This window comes from Dendropsophus ebraccatus, chromosome 7 (assembly GCF_027789765.1).
Source record: "Dendropsophus ebraccatus isolate aDenEbr1 chromosome 7, aDenEbr1.pat, whole genome shotgun sequence".
NCBI lineage: Eukaryota > Metazoa > Chordata > Amphibia > Anura > Hylidae > Dendropsophus > Dendropsophus ebraccatus.
Window position 1 is genome coordinate 133,158,246 of NC_091460.1, and position 22,138 is coordinate 133,180,383.

At 47.6% G+C, this 22,138-nt stretch overlaps 2 protein-coding genes across 2 annotated transcripts in view; one reads left to right on the plus strand and one right to left on the minus strand.

Annotated features, from left to right (window-relative positions):
- The window catches only part of MCUB (mitochondrial calcium uniporter dominant negative subunit beta), a 65,639-nt gene extending 50,691 nt beyond the window's left edge, over positions 1-14,948 (minus strand). The window contains exon 1 of the mRNA XM_069978514.1: positions 14,742-14,948. Within this exon, the coding sequence (XP_069834615.1) occupies positions 14,742-14,795 (54 nt within the window). The 5' untranslated portion in view covers positions 14,796-14,948. The remainder of the gene's footprint in view (positions 1-14,741) is intronic.
- On the plus strand, positions 1,829-6,334 carry LOC138797115 (uncharacterized). Its single transcript, XM_069976916.1, has 2 exons — positions 1,829-2,517; positions 4,497-6,334. Exons 1-2 carry the CDS (start codon positions 2,232-2,234, stop codon positions 6,332-6,334), a joined length of 2,124 nt encoding a protein of 707 aa, XP_069833017.1. The 5' UTR covers positions 1,829-2,231.
- Positions 14,949-22,138: the final 7,190 nt, after the last annotated feature.

A 22,138-nucleotide genomic window follows, 5' to 3' on the forward strand; every position in this document is an offset into this window, starting at 1 on the left:
GATGATAAGTATATGAAGACTTGAGATTTTTAAATAGGAGTAAATTACAAATCTATATAACTTGCTGAAACCAGTTAATTTTAAAGAAAAAAAAAAAAAAGATTTCTGCTGGATAACCCCTTTAACTTTCATTGGAGCTTCAGTGTATAACTACTCCATCCTATTGAAGTCAATAGGAGATGGTTTGCCAATGCTGACTCTGCATAGCTTTAACAGCGGAAGTAGAAACCACGTGGCTTGTAGCTGTGTGAACAAGCCCGAAGGGCAATGACACCAAGCAAACATAATGTTAGGAACTAGAATAACTTGTTTAGTAAAAGTAGGCTCTTATCATTCACTAAAAGACTCACTCAGAAATCACTGTCCATGAATATATTAATCAAAATTCACAAAATAAATAAATAAATAAATATCCTGGCAATCCCTTTCCCAGTCTCTTACTTCCCTTTGATCACATTTATGTTGATGCAATTACGAATAAGAAATATGTAAAGAATTTTTCATGTTGACAATCTGTCCAATCTGTTCGGAAGATTCCCCGGGTCACGCGACGTGCCTGCAATTTCTGCTTTTTAATTGATTCTTGATGGGATTTCTGACATCTCTTGTATCATTTTTGAAATATTACACTGTAAATCTGAGGCAAAGTTTCTCCTTACTGCCAGTAAAATAAATGGCTTCCAGCAGCTGGTAGTAAAATACTCTTAGGGCCCTATTCCACCGGACGATTATCGTTTGCATAATCGTTAACGATTAACGATCTCAAACGACCGCTATTGCGAAAGACCTGAAAACGTTCAGTCATTTCCATGGAACGATAATCGTTACTTATGATCGTAATTGCGATCGTTTTTTCTTCGCTATTTATTCGCTATTGCGTTCGTATCTATTGCGAACGACCAATGTCTTATTTAATGCGAACAATTTGCAAACGTTTTGCGAATGAGCAACAATAAAAATAGGTCCAGGTCTTATAAAGCGATCAACGATTTCTCGTTCGGTCATTAATCGTTAACTGCATTTCAACCGAACGATTATCGTTTAGAGTCAAACGATTTAACGATAATATGAACGATAATCGTCCGGTGGAACAGGGTCCTTAGTGGACACATTTATTAATTCTGCCTTAAAGCGGTCACCCAGCACTGCCAAAACATGGCTACTTTCTTCCAGAGACAGCACCGCTCTCCAGTCTCCAGTTCAAGGGTGGTTTGCAAATAAAGGCTTACTCCAGCGAAAAAAATCTTTTTCTTTCAAATCAACTGGTTTTCGAAAGTTATATAGATTTGTAATTTACTTCTGTTAAAGTCTTCCAGTACTTATCAGCTGCTGTATGTCATGCAGGAAACGTTTTATTTCCCTCTCGCCCTATGACGGCACCCATGGAGAGGTCCACCTCCCGCTCCTCTGGACAGGAAACAGTTCACTGGATCCATAAAAGAAGAGACCGCCCCTTCATCGCCAGTTCTGTTTCCTGTCCTTTGGAGCAGGAGGCAGGAGGTGGTTCTCCCACCTCTCCAAAGGATCCATCATAGGAAGAGGGGAATGGGGCAACCGGCTTACCTACCTTACTGCCGACATCCCCGGCGGCGTAAGTCTTCTAACGAAGCAGCTGCCAAGACTGGCTCTCTCCCCAGCACCTGTCAGATGGACGACCTCCGGATCCTCCCTGGCTCTCCGGTCAGCGGCCACGCGTCCTCCGGTAAGCAGGCGGTCCTAGCACTTCCGGGTTGCGGGACGCGCGCGTCGACGTGGTGACGTCACGTGCGTCTGACGTCCGGGGACGCTCTGACTGCTTCCGGGGAGGGGTTCTGGCGGGGCCGTGCTCTTCCGGGCCACAGGCTTGGGGCCTGTCAGGTGAGCCTATCCTGGCACGATCCGGAGAGGGTGTGCTGGCGCGCGGCGGAGGGGAGGAGCCAGCCATTCCTTGGCGCCGGATTTAAAAAGGGGAGCCCAGCAGTCATCGAGGTGGCGTCCACGCTGAGCAGGTATTTCAGCAGGCTTCTGGCTGTGCACTCTGCATTTTCAGCACGTTCCCGGCTGCCAATCTCTGCATTCAGCACGCTCCGTGCAAACTCTGCAGACACATCTACTTCCAATGGAAGAGCGCGCAGATAATCCTGAGACCCCTTCTGAGACTCAACCGGTATGACAGGGGCTAACTTGGTACCCTCACAATATTTATGATGCTTTGAGATATTTACACATAGTATGTATATTTTTTCTTATAGATGAAAACATCCCGTACTAAGTCCAGGGAATGTCCTGTGTGTGACAGGAAGCTGAGTAGTCACAATAAGACATTATGCAGCTCCTGTCGTAATAGGTTCCTGGAGGAAGAAACACCATCCTTCATGAGGGACATTAAGGAGCTTATTAAAGGGGAAATTAAATCATCCCTTCCCTCACAGACCCTAGTCCCCGTGGAGACTGGAGAATCCTCCAGGTCTGAACCTAGGCCTGGTCCCAGCACGGTGGCAGATGAGGAGGATCCTATGTCCGAGACAGAGGATTTTGGTGAGGAGATTGGTACTGAGTCTCACCAGTCGGAACCTTTAGAGTCCAACATAGAAGAGGTTGATCCGTTAGTCAGTGCAGTAAGACGCACTATGGAACTAGAGGACAGTCCTGTGTCCAAGACTGTACAGGACAGAATGTTTCAGGGCCTTACCCCAAAGAAGAGAAAGGTATTCCCTATCCACCATACTATTAAAGACCTGATTAAAAGAGAGTGGAACAACCCAGACAGAAAGTTCTTCGTGCCCAGGGCAATGAAGCGCAGGTATCCCTTTAATGAAGAGGAGACAGCTGTTTGGGATAGAGCCCCTAAAGTGGATGCACCTTTAGCGAAGATAGCTAAGAAAGGGGTCCTGCCTTTTGATGACTCTGCTACCCTAAAGGACCCTATGGACAAAAGAGCAGAGGTCTACCTTAAAAAAGGTTGGGAGGCAGCTGCTGCTTCTTTTAAGCCTCTTGTTGCGGCCACATCTGTAGCCAGATCTATGGACATTTGGATTGAGGAACTAACCGCAAAGATTAGGGACGATGCCCCTAAGGAAGAATTATTGGCTGCCCTCCCCAATATTAGCCAGGGAGCCAAGTTTCTATCGGAAGCCTCAGCAGATACCTTAAAACTAAATGCCAAATTTGCTGCCTTATCCAACTCTGCAAGGCGTACAGTTTGGCTAAGGGACTGGAAAGGGGACATTACTTCAAAGGCAAAACTATGTGCCGTACCCTGTGAGGGGGAATTTCTCTTTGGTTCCACCCTTGATGCAGTCCTTGAGAAAGCTTCAGATAGAAAGAAGGGCTTTCCAGTGGTACCCCAGCCTCCCAAAAGTAATTATAGGGGCAGAGGTAGGGGTGGTCAGCGGGGAGGCCCTTCAGGTAGAAGGGAATGGAGGACCTCTAGAAGGGGTAGAGGGCTGTTGTTCAATGCTGCTGATTCTGCCAAAAAACCCAATCCCCAATGACGCCAGGCCCCGGTGGGTGGTCGCCTTTCGCTATATAGCCAGGAGTGGGATAAAATATCATCCAGTAAGAATATTTTGAACACAATAAAGGATGGTTTAAAAATTTCGTTTGTGTCCCCTCCAGGCAGTAGATTTGTCACCACTCAATTCCGGGATCCAGAGCGTCAACAGGCCATGGAACTTGAGGTGCAGTCTCTCCTGGATAAACAGGTATTGGTCGCTGTACCAGCGGAAGAGAGGGGAGCAGGCTTCTACTCCACTCTCTTCCTGGTCAGGAAGCCAAATGGTACCTTTCGTACCATAATTAATTTAAAGCCCCTTAACAAGTTCCTTACCTATGAAAAATTCAGAATGGAAACTATATCTTCAGCCATTCTGAATCTTTCTAGAGATTGCTCCATGGCGACCCTTGACCTCAGGGATGCGTACTATCACATTCCAGTTCACCCAGAACACCAGAGATTCCTCAGGGTTGCGGTGTGGTTCAAGGGCTCCTTCCTCCACTTACAATACAGGGCCATGCCTTTCGGTATTTCACAGGCCCCCAGAATATTCACAAAAGTTATGGCAGAGGTGATGGCACATGTAAGGGAACAAGATATCATCATTGTTCCATACTTAGATGATTTTCTCCTGGTGGCTGATTCTCCGGAGATCTTACAATCTCAGATCACACAGGCGGAAGTCATTTTTAAGAAATTAGGATGGGAAATAAATGAGGAGAAATCAGTCAAGACCCCTTCTCACACCTGCCAATTCTTAGGAATTCTCCTAGATTCCCGTGTTCAGAAATGTTTCCTACCTGCTAGTAAAGTGACCCAGTTACTGACTAAGATAGAACACCTCATGTACAGTCAGAGCACTACAGTCAGAGAGGCCATGTCAGTTCTAGGTCTAATGACCTCTTGCATTCCCGCAGTCCCCTGGGCCCAGTATCATTCCAGAACACTGCAGACACAGATCCTCTCTCAATGGGATAGATCTACAGACTCCTTAGACTCTCTATGTATTCTCTCTCCACAGACAGTACGTTCCCTAAGTTGGTGGACCCAGAGAAAAAATCTGGAAAAGGGGGTTCCCTGGGTACGCTCAGACGAAGTCATCCTAACTACCGATGCCAGCCCTCGGGGCTGGGGAGCCTACACAACAGACATCATGCTCCAGGGGTTATGGAAGCCAGAGGAAGCTGCCTTGTCTCAGAACGTCAGAGAGCTGAGGGCAGTCTTCATGTCCCTATCCCAGGCCCTACCCCTTCTAAGAGACAGACATGTAAAGGTCCAGTCAGACAACTCATCGGTAGTAGCGTACATAAATCACCAGGGGGGCACAAGATCCAGAGAGCTAATGAGAGTCGCACACTTCATCTTCAGACTGGTAGAACCTCATCTCTCCTCCCTCACAGCACTACATCTAAAGGGGTCAGAGAATGTAAAAGCAGACTACCTGAGCAGACACCAGTTAAACCAGGGGGAGTGGAGCTTGTCAGTAGAAGTGTTTCAGCAGATCTGTGCCAAATGGGGTCTTCCAGTAATAGATCTCTTCGCCTCCAAAGCGAACAAAAAGGTAGAGAGGTTCTTCTCCCTGAGCCCATCAGACAACCCGATAGGGATAGATGCGCTAGCCCATCCTTGGAATCAGGGACTCCTGTATGCCTTCCCCCCGTTCAGGATGATCCCCAGAGTTCTCAGGAAGGTCAGGCAGGACAAAGCTCTGGTCATCATGATAGCGCCATTCTGGCCCAGGAGGGTGTGGTTCTCTTGGTTGAGGGTCATGTCAGTTACAGATCCCTGGGTTCTACCAGAGACTCCGGATCTTCTCAGTCAGGGTCCAATTTACCATCCGGAAGTCAAGAATCTCCACCTGACAGCATGGCTATTGAGAGGCAGATCCTCATAGACAGGGGGCTTTCAGAGCAGGTCATCACCACCCTCCTGGCCAGTAAAAAGAGAGTCACATCAGAGATATATCTTAGAACTTGGAGAGCATTTTGTAGGTTTGTAAACAAACCCATTAATGTATTAGTTCCACCAGATATCCCAGTAGTACTAGATTTCCTACAGGAAGGTCTAAATAAGAGATTAAGGCCTAGTACTATTAGGGTCCAGATTTCAGCTCTTAGTTCCCTCTTTGACTTTAAACTGGCGGAACATCCCTGGGTTAGGAGGTTCATGAGGGCAACAGATAGAATCTTCCCTTCCATCAAGCCCAAGCTCCCACCGTGGGATTTGAATCTAGTTCTCTCCCAGCTAACAGAACCTCCGTTTGAACCCTTAGCAGATCTCTCCATCAAGATTCTCTCTCAGAAGTTAGCCTTCCTTCTAGCTATTACCTCGGCCAGGAGAGTAGGAGAAATATCAGCTTTCTCCATTCAGCAACCCTATATGTCTATTAGAGAGGATAGGGTGATACTATCTCCAGACCCAGCCTTCCTTCCCAAAGTAGTTTCTGATTTCCACAGATCCCAAGAAGTGGTACTCCCCTCATTCTGCCCCAACCCCTCTAATGAGGGGGAGTCTCGTTTTCACTGTCTAGATGTCAGGAGATGTCTTATTCATTATCTACAGAATACAGAACAGTGGAGGCTTTCCAATAATATTTTAATACTCTTTCAGGGAAAGAATAGAGGGAAGGCTGCATCTGCCCAGGTGATAGCTAAGTGGATTAAGAACACCATTTCCTCTGCCTATATAACCGCAGGTATCGAAGTACCATCAGGGTTCGGAGCTCACTCTACCCGTTCAGTAGCCACATCCTGGGCAGAGAGAGCCTCAGTGTCTATTGAGCAAATATGCAGGGCTGCTACGTGGAGCTCCCCCCATACCTTTTTTAAAGGGAACCTGTCACCCCCCGTGCCGGGGTGACAGGCTCCCGACCCCCCGTTAGAGACCCCTATACTTACCTCATCCCGCCGGGTCCCGCTTCTGGATTCGGTCGGGTCCCGGAGATCTCAGCCGCTGCAGCCCGGCGCGCGCGCTGACAGATGAGTCCAACGCTCATAGAGAATGACGGAGCGCTGGACTCTCCTGTCATTCTCTATGGGTGTTGGACTCATCTCTCAGCGCGCGCGCCGGGCTGCAGCGGCTGAGATCTCCGGGACCCGACCGAATCCAGAAGCGGGACCCGGCGGGATGAGGTAAGTATAGGGGTCTCTAACGGGGGGTCGGGAGCCTGTCACCCCGGTACGGGGGGTGACAGGTTCCCTTTAAGCATTATAGGCTCCAGTTATCCTCTCAAGAAGACTTAATCTTTGGGAGAAGGGTATTGCAGGCAGTGGTCCCACCCTAGGCGTAATTCCTATTCTAGTCTCCATGGGTGCCGTCATAGGGCGAGAGGGAAAACATGAATTACTAACCGGTAATTGCTTTTCCTCGAAGCCCATGACGGCACCCGCCTAATACCCTCCCTAATATTGTATATATTGACCTTACACTAGTAGTAAGACTTTGTATTGAGATAGTCATATAAGAAGTATTATATGATATTAAACTAGTAGAAGTTTTAAAAAAAAAAAAAAAAAAAAAAAGAAAAAAGAAATGAAAATATATTGATTTTCCAAAGAAGATTTAGATATGCTCCTGAGTTTCCTTGGTAACGAACTGGCGATGAAGGGGCGGTCTCTTCTTTTATGGATCCAGTGAACTGTTTCCTGTCCAGAGGAGCGGGAGGTGGACCTCTCCATGGGTGCCGTCATGGGCTTCGAGGAAAAGCAATTACCGGTTAGTAATTCATGTTTTTCAGTCTGAGGCTATGTGCACACTGAGGAAAAGGGGAGGAATTCAGCTTTAAATTCAGCTTGAAATTCAGCTTGAAATTCCTCCCGTAAAAAATGTACAGAGCAAATTCCCATTGTGTTCAATGGGTTTTCTGCTCTGTTGTTCACACTGCAGAATTTCAGAGCAGAATTTTCTGCCGCAGATCTGCTAGAGGAATCCTATAGAAGTCAATGGGGGGCTTAAATTCTGCTTGAATTCTGCCTGAAAACTTTCAGCTACAATTCCTCGAGAATTGCTCAGTGTGCAAGGGCCCTCACACAGTGCTCTCAGTGCATCTCTGGCCGAGACAGGAACTGTCCAGAGCAGAAGAGATTTTCTATGGGGATTCATAGAAAACTGAGACAGTCTCAGCCAGTGATGGCAGCAGAGAGCACTGTGTCAGATTTAAAAGAAAACAACATTTCCTGCAGGACATACAGCAGCTAATAAGTACGGGAAGACTTGAGATTTTTTAATAAATGTAAATTACAAATATATAACTTTCTGATATCCGTTGATTTAAAAGAAAAAGATTTTCGCTTTAAGCTCCAACGTGTGGCCATAGGGCTGCATCCAACTTCTATAGCCACCGGTAATCAAATGCTGCAAACTCTGGTTTGGGTAGACCCGAGCGTGCTCAAGGTTTGCTTAAGTCTACTACAAAGTCCTGACATCACCATCTGTATAGCAGGAATGTCAATGTGGAGCTCCACTACTGAAGTACTTTGTTGCATTTTACTGTATACATTAAACACCTCTCTATTACACCAGGTCTTGGCTGGCATACTTTGCACCACTATTCTGTGCCAAACGGAAAGCACTTACCATAATGAATTTGGCAAATATAACAACTCCACTCTGCCGTGGCTCATTTTCTAGACACTCATACAGTTCAACGATGGGGCAAAACAAGTCTAAAACACATAAAAAAATGTGGAGCCCATTGTGTAATTCAGTGCAGTGACCAGCAGGGGGGGCAACAACAGCTGTAAGTACCGATCAGACAGACTGGACAATACTGTGATGGCGGTGGCAGAGATCAGTACAAAGTTCAGATCTTTGCAGGAGGCAAATCCTTCCGTGGATATCACAGCAAACGTACACCTGCTACTCCAAGGGGTCTTTTGCAAAGTCGCTTCTACCAGGCCTTCATAGTCTTAAAGGGTAACTGTTGTTTAAATGTCACTTTTCAGAAATTCATAAGTATCAATAGTACAAGTAATTTTAAGAAACTCTAATAGGCTTTATTGAGCAAAAGGGTTTCCTTCTGTACTCAAAAAGCTCTTTTTCTACCTCCCCATCCCCCCCCCACTTCAGATGAAGCAGGATTCCTGTGTCCATTATGTTCAATGGAGAGGGGAGGGGTCGAGGGGGAAGAATAAGCACAGAGAGGAGAAAAGGCAGCCCTGCAAAACACAATATCCTGCAATCTTATCTCACAAGATCACCTCTAAATCCAGCGTTTTATGGGCCCAGACAGTCTGCAAACTGTACAGCTGCTTCTCTGCTCACTCATCCCCCTCCATAGGTTATAATAGACTCAGATGATAAGTGAGGGGGGAGTCTGGAAAACAGCTTTTTGAGTACACAAAGAGGCTTTTTGTCTAATAAAACATATTACAGAGTTTCTTAAAATCGCTTGTACTATTGCCAAAATTACAGTAAAGACTTCGAAGTACACAGGAGGAGGAGGATGAGGAGGAGGCGGCAACTGGGGGGTTGGAGTAACAACGTTTATTTAGATGCCACTGAAAATAAACAAAGTGTAAAGACTAATGGTTGTCACTCAGCCTCTATTATAGTATATTTCTAGATTATTGCTGTTTCTTAGAGGAAATAATGGTCAATGTTTAGGAATGGTGTATACAGCTATTGTAGGCAATGGTGCCTTATCCGTGCCCAGTCGCTTTCACAGGCGGCACAGACTTGAAAAGAAATTCTACACGGCTAATTCCCCCCATTCAGCCGGAGTGAATAGTCAGCAGTTACTGTGCTCAGTCGGGACCGTGCTGAATACTAATGTCTGCTATAAAAGCTGCCGCACCCTGTAAGATAATATATACATAAAGACAGCAAACAAATGTATTCTCAAAAGGGGACACGGCAAATAGGCAGCACAAGTATTGGTAACAGAAGTATAGTCAGTCACACCTATGTAAGTAAGGACGTGTAAGGCTGGGTTCACACTGCGTTTTTGCAATCCGTTTTTTGGAAAAAAAAGCATGAAAAAAACGGATGCATTTGTGTCCATCCGTTTTGATCTGTTTTTCCATTGACTTCCATTGTAAAAAAAAAAAAAAAAAAAAAAAAAAAAAAAAAAAATCTCAAAATGGATCCGTTTTTTTTGACGGACACAAAAGTAGTGTCAGCAACGTTTTTGTGTCAGTCAAAAAAAAGGATCCGTTTTGATCCGTTTTTTTTTTTTTTTTTTACAATGGAAGTCAATGGAAAAACGGATCAAAACAGATGCACACAAATGCATCCATTTTTTTCAAAAAACGGATTGCAAAAACGCAGTGTGAACCCAGCCTAAGAGTCCCATAACCTGGTGCACACATAGGGGGCAGAGTCACTAGTCTAAGGACAGTGTGTGGCTGGTGGTATTTGGGCTTTCTTTTTTCTTGCCTGTAAGTGATGCTCTGCCTTATAGAGGGGGTCCCGTTACAGGTGTACTGTATGCCCTGATTATACACTGTGGGGCATGAGAGCGTTCCCTGCTGTGTTGTATAGGTAGTATTAAAGGCAATGTGTCACCTCCATATCAGCTACAGACACTGCACACACAGGCAGACAGGTGATGGAGAGATAAAACAAATGACGCCTTTGTCTGTGCTGATAGCCATTAGCAGAGATATAAAATTACATTTTTCCTTGCAAGCTAAAGTCCCACAAAGTGCTGAGCCACAGCATGCATGCCTCCTCCCTTCCACACCCTCCCTGTCCTGAATGATTGACATGCAGGGCTAAGGGCTCTATTCCACCGGACGATTATCGTTTGCATAATCGTTAACGATTAACAATCTCAAACGACCGCTATTGCGAAAGACCTGAAAACATTCACTCATTTCCATGGAACGATAATCGTTACTAATGATCGTAATTGCGATCGTTCTTTCTTCGCTATTTATTCGCTATTGCGTTCGTATCTACTGCGAAAGACCAAATGATGTCTTATTCAATGCAAACGATTTGCGAACGTTTTGCAAACGAGCAACGATAAAAATAGGTCCAGGTCTTATAAAGCAATCAACGATTTCTCGTTCGGTTTAGATTCGAACGATTTAACGATAATCTGAACAATAATCGTCCGATGGAATACGGCCCTAAGCCTCCAGGCATGGAGTGGTGTTGGAGGGAAGAGGCGTGCATGCTGTGGCTCAGCATTACTTTGTGGCACTTCAGCTTGCAAGGGAAAATGTAATTTTATATCTGTACTGAGTTCAGATCCTTTGTCAAGCAATCTCTCCTCTTTATCCTCACCAACAATGTTGGTTGGTACGGACAGGAGACAGTCACTGCTATTGGCACGTTGGTCTCCTGTACGTAGGAAATCATCGTTTGTGGAATTTGTAAAATACATGAACTCTAGCCCCAAGACGACCCATGACTTAAAGGGAACCTGTCACCCCCCGTGCCGGGGTGACAGGCTCCCGACCCCCGTTAGAGACCCCTATACTTACCTCATCCCGCCGGGTCCCGCTTCTGGATTCGGTCGGGTCCCGGAGATCTCAGCCGCTGCAGCCCGGCGCGCGCGCTGACAGATGAGTCCAACGCTCATAGAGAATGACGGAGCGCTGGACTCTCCTGTCATTCTCTATGGGTGTTGGACTCATCTCTCAGCGCGCGCGCCGGGCTGCGGCGGCTGAGATCTCCGGGACCCGACCGAATCCAGAAGCGGGACCCGGCGGGATGAGGTAAGTATAGGGGTCTCTAACGGGGGGTCGGGAGCCTGTCACCCCGGTACGGGGGGTGACAGGTTCCCTTTAACTGTACATCATGGCGTCGCAAGGGGAGATCAGAGGGGGGCCACGTGGCGACCCCACACTGAACTGCCGCAATCCCGGCTGCAATCTGCAGCCCTGGACCGCAGCAATAAGCGGGCATGGTCCGATCCTAATTAGCCATTTAAATGCAGCTGTCATTATGAGTGCGACATCACCAAGACCTTGTCATAGAAATCAGTGAATAGATACTACCGGTGGGTGATCTTGAATTTATGATGATATTTTTGTTTTTTATTTCTCTATTTTTTTTTCTTTTCACCAATTTCTCGCTTTGATAAAAAGAAAAAAAAATGATGGACCGTCTCTTTAAAAGAAAGTACCAAACTGAGGCAATGTGTTATTTCCAATTATAAAATGAGCTAATTTAAGTTACAGATGATTTTTATTAGAGAGCAGATCCTGCCCGACATCGCACATACACAGCACTACAAGAATATAAACCTCTGTCTATTTAAAGGGGTACTCCAGTGAAAATATTTTTTCTTTCAAATCAACAGGTTTCAGAAGTTATATAAATTTGAAATTTACTCCTATTCAGTACTTATCAGCTGCTGTCTGTTCTGCAGGAAGTGGTGTTTTCTTTCCAGTCTGACACAGTGCTCTCTGCTGCCACCTCTGTCTATGTCAGGAACTGTCCAGAGCAGAAGACGTATTCTATGGGGATTTGCTGCTGCTCTGGACAGTTCCTGACATGAACAGAGGTGACAGCAGAGAGCAGTGTGTCAGACTGAAAAAGTAAACATTTCCTGCAGGACATACAGCAGCTGATAAGTATGGGAAGACTTGAGATTTTTCAATACAAGTAAATTACAAATCTATAGGACTTTCTGAAACCAGTTGATCTGAAAGAAAAATACTTTCGCTGGACAACCCCTTTAAAAGGGAACCTGTCAACCCCCCGTGCTGGGGTGACAGGCTCCCGACCCCTCCGCTAGAGCCCCCTATACTTACCTGATCGCGTCCGGTGACGGAGATTTCAGCGGCCAAAGCCCGACACGCGCTCCGGAGATGAGTCCAATGCCCATAGAGAACGAATGGTGAGTCCGACGCTCCATTCATTCTCTATGAGCGTCGGACTCATCTCAGGAGCGCGCGTGTCGGCAATCAGGTAAGTATAGGGGGCTCTAGCGGGGGGTTGGGAGTCTGTCACCACGGCACGGGGGGTGACAGGTCCTCTTTAAGCTCAGTAGAATAGATAGTAATGGATATATCGGTCAAACATAATAAAAATATATTAGAGACAGATAGCATTGTATATGATAGATCTGTGAGTGTCATCATATATGATAGTAATAGTGGATCTGTAGTGTAACAATGTCCCGGCTCCTTCCCTGTACTGTCAGAACAATGTGACAATGTAACAATTCTATACTGTCTCCTCCCTGGCCACAATGTAACTGAGCAGTACTGTGATCCCTGGAAACCCTCAGCTTTGGGTATATTCACACAGGAGGGAACCGATGCAGGTTTTCCTAATATATTTGTGCTAGTAAAATCCCCAGCAGATTACAATAGGTGTATGGACGAGATGTCATCCACCTGGTGGAGAGGCGGGGGAGGGGGTACAGGGGGCACTGCCCGGATGGGGGGAGGCAGAGGAGGGGGTACAGGGGGCACTGCCCGGATGGGGGGAGGCAGAGGAGGGGGTACAGGGGGCACTGCCCAGAGGAGGGGGTACAGGGGGCACTGCCCAGAGGAGGGGGTACAGGGGGCACTGCCCAGAGGAGGGGGTACAGGGGGCACTGCCCGGATGGGGGGAGAAAGAGGAGGGCGTACAGGGGGCACTGCCCGGATGGGGGGAGGCAGAGGAGGGGATACAGGGGGCACTGCCCAGAGGAGGGGGTACAGGGGGCACTGCTCAGAGGAGGGGAGGCAGAGGAGGGGGTACAGGGGGCACTGCCAGGAGGAGGAGGAGGAGGAGGAGGTGGTGGTACAGGTGGGGGGGCGGGGCACTGGCTGGGTGAGGGGAGGCAGGATACAGGGGGCACTGCCCGGATGGGGGGAGGCAGAGGAGGAGGTACAGGGGGCACTGCCCAGATAAGGGGAGGCAGAGGAGGGGGCACAGGGGTACTGCCCAGAGGAGGGGGTACAGGGGGTACTGCCCGGGTGAGGGGAGGCAGAGGGCAGGGTACAGGGGGGTACTGCCCGGGTGAGGGGAGGCAGAGGAGGGGGTACAGGGGGTACTGCCCGGGTGAGGGGAGGCAGAGGAGGGGGTACAGGGGGGGCAGTGCCCGGGTGAGGGGAGGCAGAGGAGGGGGTACAGGGGGGGCAGTGCCCGGGTGAGGGGAGGCAGAGGAGGGGGTACAGGGGGGTACTGCCCGGGTGAGGGGAGGCAGAGGAGGGGGTACAGGGGGGGTACTGCCCGGGTGAGGGGAGGCAGAGGAGGGGGTACAGGGGGGTACTGCCCGGGTGAGGGGAGGCAGAGGAGGGGGTACAGGGGGGGCAGTGCCCGGGTGAGGGGAGGCAGAGGAGGGGGTACAGGGGGGGCAGTGCCCGGGTGAGGGGAGGCAGAGGAGGGGGTACAGGGGGGGCAGTGCCCGGGTGAGGGGAGGCAGAGGAGGGGGTACAGGGGGGGCAGTGCCCGGGTGAGGGGAGGCAAAGGAGGGGGTACAGGGGGGTACTGCCCAGGTGAGGGGAGGCAGAGGAGGGGGTACAGGGGGGGCAGTGCCCGGGTGAGGGGAGGCAGAGGAGGGGGTACAGGGGGGCAGTGCCCGGGTGAGGGGAGGCAGAGGAGGGGGTACAGGGGGGTACTGCCCGGGTGAGGGGAGGCAGAGGAGGGGGTACAGGGGGGTACTGCCCAGGTGAGGGGAGGCAGAGGAGGGGGTACAGGGGGGGCAGTGCCCGGGTGAGGGGAGGCAGAGGAGGGGGTACAGGGGGGCAGTGCCCGGGTGAGGGGAGGCAGAGGAGGGGGTACAGGGGGGTACTGCCCGGGTGAGGGGAGGCAGAGGAGGGGGTACAGGGGGGTACTGCCCAGGTGAGGGGAGGCAGAGGAGGGGGTACAGGGGGGGCAGTGCCCGGGTGAGGGGAGGCAGACGAGGGGGTACAGGGGGGGCAGTGCCCGGGTGAGGGGAGGCAGAGGAGGGGGTACATGGGGGTACTGCCCGGGTGAGGGGAGGCAGAGGAGGGGGTACAGGGGGGGCAGTGCCCGGGTGAGGGGAGGCAGAGGGCAGGGTATGGGGGGGCAGTGCCCGGGTGAGGGGAGGCAGAGGAGGGGGTACAGGGGGTACTGCCCGGGTGAGGGGAGGTAGAGGAGGGGGTACAGGGGGGGCAGTGCCCGGGTGAGGGGAGGCAGAGGAGGGGGTACAGGGGGGTACTGCCCGGATGAGTCCTGTGGGGGCAGCAGGGAGGACACAGCCCTCCGCACAGGGATGCCAGCCCGCACACCCTGTACACCCGGGAGCGGAGAGCTGTGGGCGGCAGATACAGCCGGGGACCTGGAGAATACATTACAGTAGCCGGGAGTGAGGAAAGTCTGTGCAGCCATAGTGGGACCTTCCTAGGATCCGTCTCACCTGGTAGCCAGCAGCCAGAGGAAGTCTCCTCCACAGCTCCGCAAGTACGGCCATCCTCAAGACAAAGGGCAGCGGCTTCCCCGAGCTCCTCTCACCGATCCCCGCCGCTCATAGCACAAGTTCCCGGCTCCAACTCTCCGCCGTGCGCCCAATGTCTGAGACGCTTCACTTCCTCCCTGCGACTTCTCCCAGAGCCGCCTCCCTCCACTCTACAGGCTGCAGGGGAGCAGCTCGGCCGCTAGGGGGCAGCAGAGCACGGAGCGTGTACACAGCAGCGGGACATCAGGCGCGCCCGTGTCTATGAGATCCCGGAGACCGGCAGCCAGATCCTCCATACAGGACACCGAGGAACTCTGCTTTATTAAGAATTGACATGTTTATGGGAATTGTGTTTTCATTGTAAATGGGCCTCCAGGGGGCGCAGCCAGGAGAGGAACCCCAGAGGAAAACTCAAAATGGGACCCACCCTTTGAGTGCCTATTCATTCACCTAATTTAAAGGGGTTATCCAGCGCTACAAAAACATGGCCACTTTCCCCCTACTGTTGTCTCCAGATTGGGTGGGGTTTTGAAACTCAGTTCCATTGAAGTAAATGGAGCTTAATTGCAAACCGCACCTGAACTGGAGACAACAGTAGGGGGAAAAGTGGCCATGTTTTTGTAGCGCTGGATAACCCCTTTAAAGGGGTTATCCAGTGTTAGAATAACATGACCATTTTCTTCAAGAGAAATTACCACTTTTGTGTCCAGTTTGGGTGCACGTTTTGCAACCCAGTTTCATTGAAGTGAATGGACCTTAAAGGAGAAGTCCGGAGAAATTATTAAAGTATTGTATTTCCTCTCAAAAGTTATACAAATCACCAATATACACTTATTACGGGAAATGCTTATAAAGAGCTTTTTTCCCTGCACTTACTACTGCATCAAGGCTTCACTTCCTGGATAACACGGTGATGTCACTTCCTGGATAACATGGCAATGTCACTTCCTGGATAAAATGGTGATGTCACTTCCTGGATAACATGGTGATGTCACTTCCTGGATAACATGGTGATGTCACTTCCTGGATAACAGGGTGATGTCACTTCCTGGATAACATGGTGATGTCACTTCCTGGATAACATGGTGATGTCACTTCCTGGATAACAGGGTGATGTCACTTCCTGGATAACATGGTGATGTAGCGACCCGACTCCCAGAGCTGTGCGGGCTGTGGCTGCTGGAGAGGATGATAGCAGGGGGACACTGAGGGACACAGGGCACTGGAGGGACACTGAGCATCCCTCTGCCATCATTCTCTTCCGCAGCCACAGCCTGCACAGCTCTGGGAGTTGGGTCGTGACATCATCATGTTATCCAGGAAGTGACATCTTTTTCTTTCAAATCATCTGAAAATTATATAGATGTGTAATTTACTTCTATTTAAAAATCTCCGGTTGTCCAGTACTTATCAGCTGCTATATGTCCTGCAATATATGGTGTATTCTTTGTAGTCTGAGACAGTGCTCTCTGCCGCCACCTCTGTCCATGTCAGGAACTGTACAGAGCAGTAGCAAATCTTCCTAGAAAACCTCTCCTGCTCTGGACAGTTCCTGACATGGACAGAGGTGGCAGCAGAGAGCACTGTGTCAGACTCAAAATATAACACCACTTCCTGCAGGACATACAGCAGCTGATAAGTACTTGAAGCTAAAGATTTAGCTGTTCATGCATGATGGGAGTTGTAGTTTTGCAACAGCTGGAGAGCCAATGTTCCCTACCCCTGCTATAGTATGCATTCTCTATCTCGGCCTCCCTTTGCTGTAAGTGACCTTTGTGGCCAGACACTTTCCTTATTGACAGACAAATAAAGCTATGTATGGTATCTTGTTATTCTGAAAGCACCTGCTCCGATGCTTTACTGTCACAGTCCAGAGCCGCCAGCTGTTCTGCTGTCTCTCCCTCTGTTCAGCGTGTGGTGCAGTCCAGCTCTCCCGATATCTCCTGCTTCTCCTACCCCTCCCCCCCTCCTCCTCTGTCCTGATGCTGAAGTGGCTGTAAGAAGGGAGCTAACTGCAACCCTGACCAACACGGACTCAGCCTAGGCGGGAGGACCGACCGTGACAATCAGAACGAGTGCAAATGAGCGACTGATCAGGTTCCGGCCACATGAAAGCTTATGATTATTGTCATCTTTCCCTTTGTTATGTTTTAAAATTACGTCCGTCATTTCCCTGTTTGGCCGTGCAATGACAGCTGCTGGTCCATTATTCTAGATCAGGTGGACTGTTGTGTCTTTAAAGGGGTTGTCCAGCGAAAATCTTTTTGTTTCAAATCAACTGATATCAAAAAGTTTATAATTTACTTCTATTAAAAAATCTCAATTCTTCCCATACTTATCAGCTGCTGTATGTCATGCAGGAAAAGTTTTATTTTCAGTATGACACAGTGCTCTCTGCTGACATCTCTGGCCGAGACAGGAACTCTATCTCGGTTTTCTATGAATCCCCATAGAAAACCTCTCCTGCTCTGGACAGTTCCTGTCTCAGCCAGAGATGTCAGCAGAGAGCACTGTGTCAGACTGAAAATAAAAACCACTTCCTGCATGACATACAGCAGCTAATAAGTATGGGAAAACTTGAGATTTTTTAATAGAAGTAAATTACAAATTTATATAACTTTCTGACACCAGTTGATTTGAAAGAAAAAGATTTTCACTGGACAACCCCTTTAATATCATAATCAGACATAAAGGAAATATAAAGAGGACACAGTGACAGGGAACTAATGGCTGTACCAGCTTCATTGCCTTTAATAACATACACAGATCATATTTTTTATTTTGAGATAAGGAACGGCTCAGTAAGGGCCCTATTCCACTGGACGATTATCGTTCGCATAATCGTTAACGATAAACGATCCAAACGACCGCTATTGCGAAAGACCTGAAATCGTTCGCACCTTTACATGGAACGATAATCGTAACTTATAATCGTTCTTGCGGTCGTCTTGTCGTCGCTACTGCGAACGACCGAATGACTTCTTATTCAATGCGAACGATTTGCGAACAAGCAACGATAAAGATAGGTCCAGGTCTTATTAAACGATCAACGATTTCTCGTTCGGTCGTTAATCGTTTACTGCTATTCAAACGAACGACTTAACGATAATCTGAATGATAATCGTCCCGTGGAATAGGGCCCTAACTGAGGATCCCATTTCCATGCTGTTACTGCACATAAGGCAGACAGGTTCCTGGGAGTGTCGTCTACTGTCCAATAATTATCAGAGTGAGAGTGATGGTGGGGGTTGGGGTTTACTGCAGGCATACACAGGGGGGGATACACAATCCTTGAGTAATGTTGTAATTAGTTACATGTATAATTTTATAATTTAGAAAATAAATATTCAACTATTATGTATTCTTTACAAATGGGTAAACAGTTATGTGATGGGTTAAAATGACGGTTTGTACATTATATCATCAGTCTAAATAAAGAGTTGTATCTCTTCCGCCTTTGTGGTACGGAAGAAGTGCAATCGCTTGAAACACCCGTAGCCTCTGTGTAACGCACCCAATGTCTGTTTTTTCTCCGCACATTGTGGCTCGGCATAAAGGATCAATAAAAGACTGAATTGGATATGGTGAGTGCCGCCTTTCCTTTCTTTACTTCTGATGGCAGGCTCTTATATTGACAGGCAGATGATAAAAAAAAAAAAGCTTCAGGTCTTGGAAAACAACAAAGCTATAGAGATGTTGGCACTCCGGAGTGGGGGTGCTCGTGTATCAACAATAGGCAAAATGGAAGAATTTTCAGTTTTGGAAAACAACAAAGACATGGGGGGACATTTATTATCACTGCATCCCTGGTGTACAGCAGGGACAAGATGCAGATTCACCTCTTCTCCCTGGTGTACACCTGCCATATCCCCAGCTTGCCCCAGGATGGAAGGAATAGACCCCTTCCTACAGAGCACACAGCAGCTGATAAGTACTGGAAGATTTTTTTTAAATAGTAAATTACAAATCTCTGGTACCAGTTGATTTGAAAGAATTTTTTTTTGGGAACTACCCCTCTAAGTCTTACTGAGCTCCATTTTGCTGAAAATATAGCCGCACTTACATAGTAAATCTAGAATTTGTGTAATATTGATGTCGGTCTGTAATTGTACTTTACAGGACAACAGTCATCTGGTCCCTGCTGCAGTTTTTCACATTTCCAGTGACAGCTCCATTCAATCAGCAGCTTGAACTCCCATCTTATCAGGCATCTCAAGGAGGTCAATGGGAGCCATAAAGCGCAGTGTCCCACATGGATAAGGACAACTATATGGAGAGAGGTAGGATGTGACCTTTACAAACAAACCGCAGACACTAAGCCTGGAGTTTTAGTCTCTATAACATAAAAATGTGTACTTCACAGCTTAAAGGAGAAGTCCAGCAAAAATTTTTATCAAAGCATTGTATTGCCCCCCCCAAAAGATATACAAGTTACCAATATACACTTATTACGGGAAATGCTTATAAAGTTTTTTCCCTGCACTTACTACTGCACCAAGGCTTCACTTCCTGGATAACATGGTGATGTCACTTCCTGGATAACATGGTGATGTCACTTCCTGGATAACACGGTGATGTCACTTCCAAAATAACATGGTGATGTCACGACCCGACTCCCAGAGCTGTGGCTGCTGGAGAGGATGATGGCAGAGGGATGCTCAGTGTCCCCCATCATCCTCTCCAGCAGCCACAGCCCGCACAGCTCTGGGAGTCGGGTTGTCACATCACTATTTTATCCAGGAAGTGACATCACCATGTTATCTAAGAAGTGACATCATCATGTGATCCAGGAATTGACATCACCATGTTATCCAGGAAGTGACATCACTATTTAATCCAGGAAGTGACATCACCATGTTATCTAGGAAGTGACATCATCATGTGATCCAGGAAGTGAAGCCTTGATGCAGTATTAAGTGCAGGGAAAAAAAGCACTTTTTAAGTATTTCCCATAATAAGTGTATATTGGGGATTTGTATAACTTTTGGGGAGCAATACAATACTTTAATAAAAATATTTGCCAGACTTCTCCTTTAAAGGGGTTTTCCAGGACTTTTTACATTGATGATTTGCGTCTCATCAACGTCTTATTGTTGAGGTGCTAACACCCAGCACTCTAACCGATCAGTTGTTCAGCAAAGCTGTGGCTGCGCTGTATACAAAGTGAACAGGGCCACAAGTAGTTGGATATGTTCATTGTGTAACGGCTGCACCGGGCTCCTGCAGCTCATCTCCTCATTCACCTTAGGGTGTTATTACACGGCTCGATAACTGTAGAAGAGCGCCAATCTGCTAGATCGGCACTCGTTTACTGGGCCTATTAGGGTGCGTTTACACAGAGATTTATCTGACAGATTTTTGAAGCCAAAGCCAGGAACAGACTATAAACTGGGAAAAGGTCATAAAGGAAAGACTGAGATTTCTCCTCTTCTCAAATCCATTCCTGGCTTTGGCTTCAAAAATCTGTCAGATAAATTTCTGTGTAAACGCATCCTTACACGGCCCAATAATTGTTTAACAAGGGCTGCATGGACAAAGTTACCGATGTCCTTGCAGCCCTTGCTTAAACTGCATACATTTCCTATCCATGGTCCAGGGCTCCTCTTGAGGTTCGTTTCTCCTGCCGGGACCACCACTTCCAGTGATTGGCTGAGCGGCCCGTCAGCTAAGACAGGCCGCTCTGAAGCTGCAGCGCGCGGGACCCGGGGAGAAGCGGATCGCAAGAGGAGGTAATGTATGCACTTTGCAAATCGCCAGCCACCGGCCACACACCGCTATTACACGTAGCGATGTGCGGCTGATGCCCAACAATTAAAGGTCCAAACATATATCAGCGATCAGCCAACGATCGTTGTGTTTATTACTCGGAACGATAATCGGCCAGATAGGGCCGATTATCGTTCTGTGTAATAGTACCCTTAGTCAAAGCTGAGCTGCAGTAACCCAGCACCACCACTACACAGCGAATGGAGCCAACTGCTTCCTGTCTGTTTAAATTATTTTGCCCAGAATTCCCCTTTAAGGTTTAACATTTTTAATATATTTAATGATATAGACACAGTTGGGTCATGATATTTTGACCTCAGCAGCTTTCTTATTATCTTAGGATAGATATACAAAGGTGTGCAAGGGTAGACCCACATGCTAGAGTGGAGCAGGCCACCACTAAAGTGAACTAGGTGGAAGCAGAGAGTACCCCTTTAAGGAGTTCTTTACCAATTCTGTGCAGTCTTGGGAGCATACAAAATGTGTTTACTCCTTAGTATTATAACAAATATTCTGCAATGTATCAGGATTCGGTTATTTTGTTTCTTTTACATAAAACAGAACTGAAAGCATAATAGATGATGATACATGAGCACAATTATGCTGTTTTCTTGTACATTTTGTGACATGCATTACAATGAAGACAGAATTGCAAGACTAAATACTTTGGCAGATAGGAGGGAGGGAATCAAACATAACATTAGATCCTGCCAGAAAACATCTTTCAGCGGCCATTGGCGCAATGTTATTTCCCACAATAATACATTATAGTAGTCGTTGTGGCTGCAGTCAAGGTCGAAAGAGAAAAGTCGGCACGTTCCGCAGTCTCTCAGACTTGGTTACACTTAGATGGAGTATTATAAAGTTGTTTGTTTTTTCCATTCTGAACCACACACAGAGGGTTACGGTAGGAAAAATCAAAGCTTCCCCAACGGAGACGGCTTTGTAGGGCGGTCAACAGGCACTCTATTAAAATATATCATGTTTTCCAGTACTTGTCAGTTACTGTATGTCCTGCAGGAAGTTGTGTATTCTTTACAGTCTGGAGAGCAGGAGAGGTTTTCTATGGGGATTTGCTGCTGCTCTGGACAGTTCCTGACATGGACAGAGATGGCAGCAGAGAGCACTGTGTCTGACTGGAAAGAATTCACCACTTCCTACAGGACATACAGCAGCTGATAAGTACTGGAAGACGCAAGATATTTTAATAGAAGTAAATTACAAATTTCTGGCACCAGTTGCTTTTTTGTGAACTACACCTTTAAACTTGTAGGACTTATCAAGTAAATATTTTTGCAAATACATTCATTTAGCATACGTGCCTCATTCTCCTGTTGACAGCTTACTGTCCAGGTTACAGACCACCACTGCGCTCTAAAAGCAGTGGTCTGGCTGATGCCCCCATAATTCCCATAACATTGAAAGCCAGAGTGCCCCCATAATGAAAGCTAGTATTTTCATAACATTGCCAGCAATAGTGCCCCCCACAATGACCATCATTATGGGGGGGCTATAGCATCCAACATGGAGAGAAAAATGTAGAAGGGAAATTAAAAAAAAAAAAAGAAAATTGAAAAATTAGACATAGGAAG

What these genes read in the sequence shown, in the direction of transcription:
- LOC138797115 (XM_069976916.1), top strand. Translation starts at nt 2,232, where the DNA reads ATGAAAACATCCCGTACTAAGTCCAGGGAATGTCCTGTGTGTGACAGG. An exon ending in GTCCGAGACAGAGGATTTTG is followed by an intron (nt 2,518 to 4,496) that starts GTGAGGAGATTG and finishes CTCTCTCCACAG; the next exon opens with ACAGTACGTTCCCTAAGTTG.